Below are 13,993 nucleotides of genomic sequence, written 5' to 3'. Positions count from 1 at the left end.
CTCAAGTTATCGTTGACAGTACCCAAATGTTGACGGACGGACGGACGGACGTATGACGGACCCCATGGCAATAGCTCATCTCGACGATGTCAAGGTGAGCTAAAAATGAAGGACTGCACATTACAGGTGAAACGACAAACCAAAGAGAGTTGATATAATACACACACATCTACTATATACATGATGAACGACACATGATGTACTAGTGCAGTAACCGTGCATCGACGTAGTGCAATCTTGATTTCTACTATACTACAATGTCAACATTGCTCGCTAAGTTCAAGTAGAAAATAACCATAGATACAACTGACGACAATCCAGACGTGGAATGATGTCGTAACCGGCCGGCTAAATACATATATTAACCTCCTGCTCCTGCTCTTCCTCACATTAAAAAAAACAAGACAAGGTTATTCTGTTAGCATGTCTAACAGAGTAAAAACTTATCAAGACAGCTAATCAAACACCTATATACATCTGACCTGGCAGTAAGGGGACACCATCGTGGCCTTTAGAGACATTTTTCCCAAGCCCTTCTAAACCCATATGTATGGGTTTAGTGACTGATACATGTATATATATATATATATATATATATATATATATATATATATATATATATGCATAAGACGCTGATTACTGGAGGGACAGTATCGTGTAGCATATGATAAAATGAGCCATAAAAGATCATAATAGGTAAAAAAAGAGTCCCTTCTCATTCGAGATCTCTACATAAAACAGCCACGTTCTATGCGATCGCGCCGTAATGGCATTTAAAACGTCTGCCATGCAACTGCCGAGTGTCAACTGCTGTGAATGACAGCCACGCAGCCTAATTACGACCGCCACATCTGGCTTCTCTATAAACACGCATCAACTTGATATTTCAGAAAAGACTAATTCGCCTTTACGAGAGCGACAGATCACTTTCCTGCGTAACCATGGAAACTGTCGCTACGGTTATGTCCGTAGAGCCTTTTATCACCACAAACAGTTACGTACAACCACCTGATCACGTTTCGCACTAATCAGCAGGAATATTGGATGTCAATTAGGCAATACAGAGGTTTTATTTTCAAGCCTGATAACTAAAGTGTGCAAGCAGGAACAACAGCTATCAGCGCAAAACACAAAGAGACTGTTTTTCCTTTTAAAAAACTCTTTGGAGGATATTTTCATTATATTGACTATTGTTTAGCATTACTATTGCTGATATTATTCTCAGGTAGTTATACTACTTACGTGGTAATGCTAAACATGCATGTTCAATTACAGTTCAGACCACAGGCACTTGGAACGTCTCAATAAAAAAAGAAGAAGGGACACACGAAATGTATTTACTACCAAAGGCTTAATGTTTCTCTACTCTATTTTCGCCTATTATTGCGATAATTACCCGGTGAAATGCGCGTCAAATGCTCATCGCAACAGCACAAGTACACCGCACGCACGCCCGCCTGTGCACAAACAACATGAATAAGAGAATGCTCTCTTATTCATGTGTTTGTGCACAGGGCGGGCGTGCGTGTTGTACTTGTGTGTTGCAGATGAGCATTTGACCGGCATTTACGGGTAATTATCGGCAATAATAGGCGAAATAGAGTAGAGACATTAGGACTTTGGTAGTAAATACATTTCGTGTCTACATTTTTTTTTTACCGAGATGTTCCAAGTGCCTGTGGTTCAGACGTGTGTGGATGCGCGCGTGCGCATGACACACACAGCAAACAATTGCAAATTAAATGTAATTATAACATGCTCAGCTATAGTGAGCTAGTTAGAGTAACTTGCAATTTGTCTTGTAGTTACTTGCTCAAATGCAACAATTTGCAAGTGATCATAGATGGGATAGAGAACACCTCTTAGCAGTACGGCTACGTTGCTTGTAATATAGGAATCGTGCACCGGGGAGAAATACATATTTTTCCGGAAATAGTCGAACGGTAGTAGGGTGCAACTTCGGGATCGCTCGGGTCCATAATACACATGTGTACACATGTATATACGCATTGTGAACCCTAACCTTAACCCTAAACAGAAAAACAAAACAAAAACAACAAAAAACTAAACAGTTGGGATTCGAACCAACGACCTTTCAGACGTGACGTCCGTGCTCTACGAGTTCGGCTATTCAGGATTATTGAAAATAGCACATGACATATGATAAATAAGAAAATATGTAAAATGTGTATTTCTCCCTGGTGCAAAAATCGTAATATAGTGCCGGTGTATTTGGCAGTGCTGTGTTGCAGTGCTGGCTGCACAGTGCTGCCCCCTCATGATCCCTGTTGTATTACGAAATCGCTAAGGTCGTTTGTACCAACTAGCTTTAAACACTGAAACACAACAAGAACAGACATTACCACCAACAAAATCAAAACATTGTTGATATTCCAGTCGTTCGCTCAAAGACTTCGGTTAATTGCTAGACGACAGGGAATACATAAATACGACCACGTATACGTATAAGTATCAACAAATGAATCGAAATTGACTGTCACTTAATTACCTTCTCATTGCAGAGATGCAGGAAGCAGACAAAGCCGATTGGAATGCTTAGATTCTGTTCCATCTTTTTTGAGAGCTTTGAAGGTAACTCCTTGTACATTTTCTTGAACGACTTTGGTTTCTCTATAACGTCACTCTCGAATACCGGGTTGGATTCGTTCAACTTGGAGCCCTGCAAGTGGAGTGGATAAGTTAGCTTGCCTCTGTTGCTAACTTGATCTAAATATCGAACTTGCTCAATGGATAGTAGCAAAAATCATAGCAAAGGAAGTAATAATAAACACCCATGCACACAAGTCCATACGTGATCACAATTAAAACCATATGAGGCCGCCTTGATTTAACCACAGTCTATCCTATAGAAGATTATTATAGTCGTGCATGCGTGCACACACAACCATGCACGCCCTCTTGCATGCGACAATAAAAATAAACAGGTCACACCTCTGTGCTGGTGTCTGTAGTCAGGATGCTCCACATTGCAGTTTTAAGTTTTTTCACATCCATCCTCTTGGCTGCCTTCGCATATGCAATGTCTATTTTCATCACCTAGAAAATGAAAAAAATCATCTGTAAATGATGGCTTTACAAGCATAGGACTAGGTAGTGATTGAATTCAATTGCACTGACCTGCCATGTGAAAGATATAAATATACGACTAGTATCAACTGATGTGTAATAACAGTAGTGACAACAGATCCAATTATGCTACGTGCCAATTTTTTTTTTTACACTCATGGCTCCCTGGCAGTATTTATCAAAGTTACACGTCTTTAGTTGTAATCTAAACTTTTAGATAACTAATACAAGTGCCGCAGAGCGACAGCGCTCATCTAACGTCTACTGCGGTGACTCTGTGGTGGAGTGGTGGGATTCTAGTAAACCCTGTTAGTCCCCAATGTGTTCACATACACGCCGAAACAGTGGAATGCACAGGGATAGTATAAGGAACCTTCTCAAAAGAATGTTCGTTGGATCGTTATGAAAGTTTGCCACGAGGATGGCGCGTACGTTTAAGTGTCTTCACATTAAATATGTGAAGCTCACCATCTACGTAGTAGCAACAATCTAGCTGCAATGACAGAATATGGTTAAGCACTCAGTCCATTTACCTACGCAAGCCTACAGGCCTGCCGCAATTAGAGAGCTTGCACCTGTTAACCAATTAAAGCAAAAACTCCACAGTACCACAACACATTGCAGCTGGCAGTAGCACTCGGCAGTCGCATACGTTACATTAACATACTGGACAGTACAAGAATGCATATAATTATACGCGATTTAAGGAGCATAACGCTTTTTAACAATTTAGCTTTTGAAAATTTCACTGTGACATTGTTAGCTGCATACATCCAGCTGTTATAGGATTCTACTGCCAAACCGCGCAGCAAATTCTTTCTAACAGACAGTCAACAAATCCATGTTTAACCCTCTCTTGAGGTCAAAGGTTATCTGACACCTTACTCTTCGATGTCAGCAGAAAGTAGATTTCATGGTCCTTTCAATAAGGCCATAACATGCTTAGGTCACGCTGAAACAAAAATGCCTTTTTCAATTCGCTCGGTCAGACCATGTCCTCAGAAAATGTCTAAAATTCTGCCCTCCTGCCCATTGACCTTTGACTGTGACCTTCAATTTCCGCACAGTGATTGGCTTATTTTCCTACATGATGCCTATACACCGACTATCACAGTGCCTAGTCGAGCCGTTTAGATTTGTGCCGCAATTCTGCATTCCTCCCTATACCTTAAGTTAAGGAGTGATATGTTCCCCTTCTTTTACACCTCTTGACCTTTGACCTTTGACCCCCAGCTTCGACAGCCCACTGTTTTGACAATCCCCCAATGTGCCGAAATTCGTGACCGGTACCGTCTCGAGCGAGTTAAGATTTGTGCCAACTGTTGTTGACGGGCCCGGACGGACGGACGGACGGACGATCGTGCGATTCTACAAGCTGCATCTGACTATGTCAGATGAGCTAAAAAGTGATCCCAAGTGACCTGCTTGTTTGAACAAGACCATATAGAACTTCTTCACCAAAGATCACGATATTTCTATACATCATTCAAGATTTCAGACAAATTGTCTATACCTCACAATGCCACGTGACCGTCACACAACCAGGTCCATCACCAGTGCATCTGGCATACATTAACCTTTAGGTAACTCTATACACATGGCCAGGTTTTGGAGCGAAGGGATATATATAGGTAGAATTAGGCTTTAGGCAGTTTGTGTTTAGAAACACTAACCACAGAATAACTTTGAAGTACCATACTCGTGTGGCACTGCAACCAGTTTGTCACCTGCACACCCAAACAGGGTTTAGATAGTTCAACTACAATCATTATTCAATCATAATAACCTTTTGACTACAAGGGTGCTAACATTGACAAGTTATTATTATAATTATTATGATTAACGCTCTTGGAACGATAGGATAACAGCAGGGGTTAATAATGACAAATTTGCCAATTTGTCAATGTCGTCAAATTTGTCATTATTAACCACCTGATAACAGTGAAGCGTCGTCATACCTTGCGAGGAACAGCGACCAGGTTGTCACCAGCAAGCATGCCATCCTGCTCCTCGTTGATCTGCTCTAGCCCGGACGGCAGCGGCGCGTCAGAGTCCTGCGCCATCTGGGTGATGAAGCCGCTGCGATCAGTGAAGTCACAGTCCTGGCTCAGACCGAAGCCGGCAGTGTCGTCGTCATCGTAATTCTGCCGAAAACCAGGAGACGGGGGCGTTTAGATCGACCGCGTACCCGCATTGTTTATGTGGGAGTTTACAGTCAAATTTGTACATAAGGGTCACACTAAGAGTCCATAATAGAGATCTCTATTATGGACTCTCGGTCACACCAAACCCAAGGGCAAACACAAAAAGTGTGGCTTATAGACAAATGCTTGTTCTATAGGAGTGGTAATACTGTATAATTGCCACTCATGGGAACCTTTCGAATAGTGGCTGGAAACCTAGTTTATAATGTGAATCTCATATTTGACCATTATAAACATATTGTTTTTTAAAGATGGTATTACTGCATAACGGCCATTCAAGAGATGCACCAAGTTTCATATATAACCAGGTGTCCATTCAATAGATGTGTCTGCTGATAGGATACCTGAGGATACACAATATATTCACAAGTTCTTAATTGATAAGAATGTGTTTAAATTAGTTATAAATCAAAATAAACCCAGAGTAAAGATTCGACTCATTGTACATACATCAAGTGCCCACTACAGCCAATGTACGAGTGGCAAGCTTTTGTTTACGCTGAATAGAATAGCAAAATAGGAAGTAACTTCTATGTTACATATCTATGCACCATTAATGCAGTAATTTATCCATTAAGTGTGAAAAAAGTCGCAACTACGTTCTTCTAATTGCAATTTGATAAAAATCAAAAACTTTGGCTGATCTGTGATAAGACTAGCCTGGGCACTGCATCTTCTCATGGGCCGCCAGACACCGAGATCATCATAAAAGATCCAACTTTACGTGAACGTTATCTAGACAAGCACAACAACCACCAGTCGCTTATTGGCGAAAAGTTTCCCGCTGAATCTCAGTGTGCTACCTCGCCATCGGCAGCGCAGTAATTATGACAGTCGTTCGCGTTGTTGTAGTCGTAGTTTTGTAAACGCTCGTCCTTCAACTCATTCTCTCCTGTATGCTTGCGAATCTGTGAACAACGATTACACAGTGTAAACTGTTGAGAAATCGCCGGCCACAAAGCGTGAAAACTGTTGCTGCGTGGATTAGAGAGAACTGTGATTCTACGGTCACCACGTCTGCCATCAACTACCATCCCATCATTCTGAAGCAACTACTTTGTTCTATTCGACGACCAAAGACATTTGTCATACGATTGTGCATGGATATTATCAGGAGTAAATAATATAGACTATATCACGTAATGTAGTACTAGTCTATATAATAATATATTAAAAGCAATAAGCAATAAGCAATATATATATAATATATCTCCAGATATTATCAGACACACCATACGTTACGGATAAACGTGTATCAAGGCTATTCAGTTTAGCTTAGTTCAGATACGTGATAATAATTGATTGACTACGCTTATTCTTACGCATCTTACAAACATGGAAACATTGATTTAGTTTAGGGGAGAAACAATTCCTTTCAAATCAATCGTACAAATAAGTGGTTTACCAGTCAAAATGACCATGACACACCATACTATAAGAACACACAAATTAGTAATTGGCCTATGACCTGTATTGAAAAAAGGAAATACCTTTATGCAGGGCTTAAGGTAGAGTTTGAAAAGATTTTCCACCCCGTAATCCATATCCTCTGGTAACGTCACATCCGACTTTTTGTGTTTCACTATTGTAGCTTTTGACAGTACTGTAGATGCTTTTGACTTGGAGAAGTAGGCTTTAAAATCCAAGTCTTCGTCGAAATCAATGAGAAAAGTTTTCTTCGCCTTCTTTTTCTTCTTTATTGTTGCCTTTACACCTGTGCAATAAAAAATAAATCTATCTAATCTATCTACTAAATAAATATTGACAAATGAATGGCTGAAACGTTTAACTACCAATCACAATCCTAGATGATAATACCATGATCAGTTATCTAACATCAGGTCTTTATTGAACCTCATCGCTACAAACAACATCTCTTTCTTCTTAGAAGATTCTTGTTCTAGAGAATACTGTATACGCCACCATATTTTTCGCGTACAGATATTTGAGCAAATTCAGACTTGACAGACAATTTCGCGAGTGGTTAATTTTGCGGTCGGGGACGCATTCGCGAAATTCGCGAAAATTAAACCGCCGCAAAATATACAGTGTATACAGTAATTAATACCTTTATTTAACAACTTCAGCTTCCAGTGTCCGGGACCAGCCCACATAGAACCTGCAGTGGCACTAAAGTAGGAGTATTCTGAAGGTCCTTCCTCCGCCAGCATCTGAACCAGATCTCCGATAGAGTTTACTCTAAGCATGGTATAGAGAGGTTGCATTAATGAAGATATGTATATAGAAGTTGGCTTTACAAAGATATACACAAGTTGGGATCTATGAAGAATTTCTATGAATAAAATATATACATGTTGAATTCCTGAAGATATGCTTTCCTCAGTACTCCAAGGTGGACATGCTAGCCTCCAGATGTGTAAAGATAGACAAATTATTTATTTCACTTTTCAAGTGTGTTATGGACGTTTGTACATGAATTCTCACTATGATTGATGACTAACCACTGACAAGGTAAAAACTCGAGGTTATACGTAGGTGGACGTCCTGTCTGCATGACAAACGCGATGCCACTCTTCACACAGATTGATAACAGCTTATGGCTCAGTACTATGGTGGACATATCAGGGACACCTTCCCATGTACACGGTGTTGCCACAACTTTGTGACAATGCCCCCTTTATGGCGAAAATAACAGATCATACCTGGGCCGTTGCTCCTCACCCCCATCTTGGTGAGAAGCTGCACGCATTTCCACGCCATCAGCTGTCACCCGAGTGGCTTCATTGTCACCGCCATCGCTGAAATCGTCCCCGCCGCCATCATAATCATCCTGGAAATTGAAAAAAAAATCGTGTTGCATGTGAAATTTCCATAGCGCAATTTTGTTAATTCATTGTGGTGATGGCTACTGGATGAACATTTCTCTCCTGGTCTCTATCACAAACTATAATGACGTGGAAAGTTCACAGGCATGTGTGCAGTACAAATGTGTCCTGACACAGAAAGTGAAAACTACCCATGAAATACAAAACCATGATAGGCAGAGATGGGCTCGCTGCTCAATGCAAAGCAATCAAAGCAAAAACGTGGTCATATAGACTGATATTGTATTAATAAAGTAACCTCGGCTGGCAATAGTGCACAAGCACTATGAACGGAAAGCAAAATCGCAAGCGAGTTTCGTTTGACGAGTGCACGTGACAAGTTTCCTTACCATTGCAGTGAAGTCTCTTCCTTCTCGGTCTCCGAAATCCTCAATAGGTTCCACAGGTGCATTAATATCAAATGCATGTTCTTGGCCTTTCATCGCATTCGCATGTTCAGAGTCACCCACATCGAATGAGCGCTAAAGCACGGAGGGAGGATTTAAAGCAAAATTACACATCGCTTAGGGATTTTTCACCGACCCACCTTCGGAGATTAGTGATGAAATTATATCAAAATTGAAAAAATTACTGTGTGTTGATAACACGGGTATGTATTTTACACGAATGTTAGAGAACACTAAACCTTACATCTGCATCTTGCTTCCAGCTGGTGAACTCAAAGTCGGCAAAGACAGGACAGATTTCCACAGTCGCTACAACGTTGCTGCACACACCTGCGTACACACAGTGAAACGACTTTAATCACACCTGCTCTCGAAAATAACCAATAACCATATCGCTCCGAGAAATATTTCAATGTGGATATTATCAGGGGTAGATAATGACAAATCATCTATCATTGTCATTATCTACCCTTGATATTATACATGTTATAATAATATTACATTACATGAAACTGTAAGATTACAATTAATGCCGTTCACTACTTGGAAACAAATTTCCAAAAATTAGTCACATTTAAATTAGGAATGATTAATTATGATCTAATTAAGTACTTTTTTTATTTGAGCAGCACTCAACGGAATCAAAACGTTCAATGTGTTGTAATTTAACAACACAATGGAATCAACAAAACAACAACAACAACAGCATCAGCATTGCATTTTCATTTTAACAACATCCGTTCACCAACTTATGGATTCGCAGCTAGCCGATCACCGTGGAGACGAAACAGCTAAACAAAATTAACGCATAAAAACCTGCGAGTTGATTTGCCGACATCAGCGGCTCGTCTGTCCTCACGCTGGCTAGCAGCTCCTCTCGACCCGACCGCATCCTACTGGAATCCAGCACCACCTCCGCCGCGTCGTCGAGAAACGCCAGGCTGTTGAGCAGCAGTCCGCGCGTGCCTCCCTCGTCGAACGCGGCCGACGTCTTTTGAAACAGCGGGTCGACGTCGAACTGAATGTCGTAAGTCTTCACGTTGATCGTGTTAAGATTCGTCACCAGCGTCTTCACCTTGCGCACCTGACGATCGTTTGTAGTAAAAAAAAAAAGAAGAGATTTCGGCAACGGCGCTCACGAATGTAATTAAAACGGTCTCATTCTGAATTTGCTGCTGGTGGAGAGAAGAAAGCATCACACGGAAATAATGTATACAATTACCAAAGTAATTTTAATGTGGATCAAATGGCAGGAGTAGAGTTCGATAAACTTTCCGAAAGACATTATTTAGCTTGGGTAAATTTTGCACTCATTTTTTGTTTTTCTTTTCTGTAGCTTGAATGCCAACATCGTACATTGTCTGTGAGAGGTACTAGTCACAAGGTGCTTGGCTCAATGATGGGCGCAACATGTAGGGAACACGACACATGAAAAATCGTACCCGCTTTGTCCTTTTCTTAGTGCCTTCTTCATTATTATCTTCAATTCCTTCCTCACCTTCTTCACCTAATAAACGAGACTTCGCAGTTAGCTGACACCAGTAGCAGCATGAAAAACACAATAATGCATATAAACATACATGCATTCACTCATATTAAACCAGATTTTGTATTTGCCTAATCACGACCCAGGTTTGGATCTGTGTGAACCCTCAATGACCCAATCATAGGTAGCATAGCATCTAGCATCTTGTTGCTCCTCTACCCTTTCCCATCGCACTTGTGTAGCGTCATGCTAGACGCTACAGTAGGCCACCTAGCTCTGACATAATGACCAACGATTCTCTCAGCTGCAGCTGACGTACACCATCAGAGTTCCTTGGGAGAACATTGCCGGGCAATGATAGACAATCTCTGGTTAAAAATCACTAAACAAAGATGTGAAGAAATAAAGCTCTAAGTACCTTCAGCTGGCCGGTTGTTCAGCGCATTGCCAGTATGTCCAAGCCCACCAGCAATCTTGCATACCTCTGAATGCACTGCATCCACTCTGCAGGCATAGATTTTTGCACCAGCATCTAAGGTGCAACTAGCAACCTACAATTGCCATTTAGTGTAAAGGTAAAAAAAAGTAACCATTACCACGAACAGGTACATTTGTCTCAACATGTTGTTTTTATGGCTAAATTTTTATTTATTATTAAATTTAAAAAAAATATTAAACTGCCATTTTAATCAATATCAAGGTTTCATACACCTCATGACTATAAAAACTTTAAATAAAAATGATTAGAAAACTGCTTAGTTATATTGCAATACATAATTGCACCCATTAGCAATACAGAATTACATAAAGTATAATTAAAATCATAATGAAGCCATCATATTCATACCATTGACTAGCATATTTGACTAGTACAGGCATGAGACAGACAAATGCTGAAAAGGGAGGAACATTCTAGGGGGGTCTGGGGGCATGCCACCAAGAAAATTTTTGGAAAATTATAAGCTCTGAGATGCAATCTAGAGCCATTTCAGGGTACTCCAATAGCAACACTTTTTTGTGGAAAAGGAAAAAATTATGCATAATTATTATAACATGGTCACTTACTGTAAAATTTTGATGGGCACTGGGGAATTCCGTCTGTGTTGAGTGTGTCCAAAGTAAATGTATTTTGTAGTCATACATACTGTACTATAGCTACAGCCATAGGCTTTACGCCAATAATGCAAACCACCTAAGCAACTCCACATCTATTTATACGACCGCTATAGTAGATCCAGTCAGCTAGTGTTCGAATTTGCGCGATGGTGTGCGCGCGATAGTGGGCGTGTCCTAAAAATTTTCTAGCCAATCACGTTGCTCAATTTTTCTTCCATAGCTATACGGTTTGGAAATCGCAAATTCGCTCCCCGCTCACCTGTACAATGCTCACTACATAAGATAAATGAACAGTGATACCAGTCGATTGCTGTACTTTGACGTACTCTGCTTTTATCATTATGTTAGCAAGCATACATTAAGACAATAATACGAGTAGAAGCGCTCCGGATAGTAACCGAGTCACAGTGTGTTCACATGTACGCGATCGTCAGAGACCACGCAGGTATTCTTACCCCCAAAAAAAATTTCTCCTCAAATTTACACTGATCTCATAAATGGTCTCTGGAGTTCTAAAATGGCCTGAAATCCGCCAAACAGCGGAAATGTCTCATGCCTGCTAGTAATGATATAGTATCATTATCACATGAAGATACCGTCTAATAATATTCTCACTCTAGATTACTACATATGCAGCGTTGCCCCTAGATAAAATCACGAGCAAAGCGGCAGGGTTGAATAATGGAGTGCCGAAGCTGCTGATGCAATTACTTTCATATTAATCGTGGCAATCACAGTCACACACCTGTCACCTGTCACCTGGTACATAGCAAGCGTGGTTGTGCCCGCGATGTTTATTGTGACAGCATTGGTCGCTGCATTTGGGTGGCGGGTAGAGGACATCAGAGGAGAATCCAGGACTGAGAAGTCCCAGCTGGATAATGATGGGGGGGAGGGCAGAATTTACCCGTGAGACAACAATTTTGGCAAATATTGAGGGAGGTAGACAACAAAATAAACTAGGTGCCCCGCCTCGCTTATTGTATGCCAAAGGAAAACACTGCTGTTTAAAAAAGAAAGTTTAATGAAATAACGCTAATCCTACCTGAAAGTTGGTCAGCTCTCCTTTTTTACTAAGCATCTCAGCCATGTAGTCAATCAAATGCAGATTAAATGCATTCTTCACTGTGATTTTCTGATAGTAGCCAGGTATCCATGAAAAAAATTTCATATATGTCGTGTTCAAATATTGCCAGCATCAGAGTTATAAGTTTATTATTATAGAATTGCAAAGTCTTAGAATACATAGTCATGCAATTGACAGCAGTGAATATCATATTACGGTGCATGCTTTTCAGTATTATTACATTATTAATCGTACACCAGTTTTTAATTAGAAGTCTAGAACTGATGCATTTTTATATGAATAAGTCAAAATGATATATGATATTTACCCTCATGCAACACAGTAGAAGCCCATACCACAAGTTTTTTTTTAAACTTTCTATTATATTTATTTAAGAATACTTACATTTTCTGAAGACATCTTGATGCAGTTTGCATAGTGTTCAGCTATTAGAGCATTAGTCAAATATGTCCCACCAATGGATCGGCGCCTGATAAACAATCAAGTAGTGTTCCTTGAGACTATATATCAATACTTATTTTCTATATGGCAACACATTTTAGATTAAAAGCCTATTAAAAGGCAATTGTCAATTTGCAAATTAATTAGCAATTAATAAATTTAATGTTACTTTAACCCATCAAAAGCAAATCAGCTGCACTTACAAACTGGAAGCCACAATCAATGCTACACCGAAATGTAACGAGATTACACATTACGCAGTCATTACACTGACCTGTCGGTTGGCGTCGCTGGACTGTTCAACGTCTTCTGTTGCATCTGAACTATTCGCTGTCTCTGACGCTCTCGCCTCTCCGTATCGTCGTCGTTTTCTGGCAAATTGCCAAACGTCGAAGCGGACCCGAAAGACCTCATCCTGCGGTGAGTTGCAGACGAGTCGGATTCTTGCGCGCCTGTGGTATGGAGACGCTCATCCGATCCGTGTACTGGTGCAGGTGTAGCAAATTCTGCTTCCGCGCGGCTTTTGCGTGCCATTCTGTAGTAGGCCGGCAACACTGAAATGAGATGGCCACATGTGCAAACGTATTACGGAACAAAGAAAATCACATACGTGTAATTACACCTGCATAACAGTTAACACTAACAGTACAACGAAATGCACTGGAGTAACACAAGAGAAACACAAAAATGACCATTGCAGCAATTGTGCATGTGTAAAAGGCTAACGCGTTGAAATGATCACCCTTATTGGCTGACACCATTAACTGCTGCACAGCAGTTACACTTTTGTTTTGAGATCAGTGAGGATACCGTAGTGCACACAATTCCAGGTTTAATGACATGTGGTAGTGTGATAGGCCGAGCACTAATGTAGTTGTGCCCTATGACCACAAGTTAAATTGACATCGACTATGATTACTGTCCAGTGTTTCCCCTGGCCAAAAAGGTCAGCGAGGCGGTAAATTTTTGTTGGGTGGTTGCGCAATCCGAGAAGTGAGCAATGCGAGAACCAAAGGCGATCGCCATGCTAGGGGGGTCCGGAGGCATGCTCCCCCGGAAAATTTAAAACAAAATGGTGCAATTTGGTGCATTCTAAGCTATTCTGAACACATTATATGAGACTCTTGAATCACTTTTTTACGTTGTCAAAAGGAACAAACAAGCTTCTGGGAATGGTTTTACTTTCGTTTTTCTCCTCCCCAGTCCTCGGTACCCCCATGAATAGATCAATGCTGCCGCATATCCGCAAAGTTACAAGTGCCTAGAATCTTGAAGTATATACAGTTTACATTGCTTCTAGATATCTAACTGAATAAAAATAGTCCACTTTCTTCGTAAAG

The 13,993-nt window shown here is 40.6% G+C and overlaps 1 protein-coding gene across 1 annotated transcript in view; it reads right to left on the bottom strand.

The window, feature by feature from the left end:
- Window positions 1–2,024: 2,024 nt before the first annotated feature.
- LOC106812019 (condensin complex subunit 2-like) overlaps window positions 2,025–13,993 on the bottom strand; it is a 12,306-nt gene continuing 337 nt past the window's right edge. Inside the window, exons 2-17 of the mRNA XM_014815768.1 lie at window positions 12,928–13,207; window positions 12,597–12,681; window positions 12,171–12,260; window positions 10,428–10,560; window positions 9,966–10,030; window positions 9,340–9,607; window positions 8,768–8,853; window positions 8,467–8,598; window positions 7,955–8,082; window positions 7,360–7,490; window positions 6,782–7,005; window positions 6,095–6,199; window positions 5,046–5,231; window positions 2,953–3,057; window positions 2,510–2,680; window positions 2,025–2,336 (exon numbers count right to left, since the gene is read on the bottom strand). Coding sequence (XP_014671254.1) covers window positions 2,277–2,336; window positions 2,510–2,680; window positions 2,953–3,057; window positions 5,046–5,231; window positions 6,095–6,199; window positions 6,782–7,005; window positions 7,360–7,490; window positions 7,955–8,082; window positions 8,467–8,598; window positions 8,768–8,853; window positions 9,340–9,607; window positions 9,966–10,030; window positions 10,428–10,560; window positions 12,171–12,260; window positions 12,597–12,681; window positions 12,928–13,187 — 2,229 coding nt within the window. The 5' untranslated portion in view covers window positions 13,188–13,207 and the 3' untranslated portion in view covers window positions 2,025–2,276. The remainder of the gene's footprint in view (window positions 2,337–2,509; window positions 2,681–2,952; window positions 3,058–5,045; window positions 5,232–6,094; window positions 6,200–6,781; window positions 7,006–7,359; window positions 7,491–7,954; window positions 8,083–8,466; window positions 8,599–8,767; window positions 8,854–9,339; window positions 9,608–9,965; window positions 10,031–10,427; window positions 10,561–12,170; window positions 12,261–12,596; window positions 12,682–12,927; window positions 13,208–13,993) is intronic.

This window comes from Priapulus caudatus, unplaced genomic scaffold, assembly GCF_000485595.1.
Source record: "Priapulus caudatus unplaced genomic scaffold, Priapulus_caudatus-5.0.1 Scaffold600, whole genome shotgun sequence".
In the NCBI taxonomy this organism is placed as follows: Eukaryota; Metazoa; Priapulida; class Priapulimorpha; order Priapulimorphida; family Priapulidae; genus Priapulus; species Priapulus caudatus.
The sequence above is the reverse complement of the archived record's forward strand: the minus strand, read 5'-3'. Positions and strand labels throughout refer to the sequence as shown.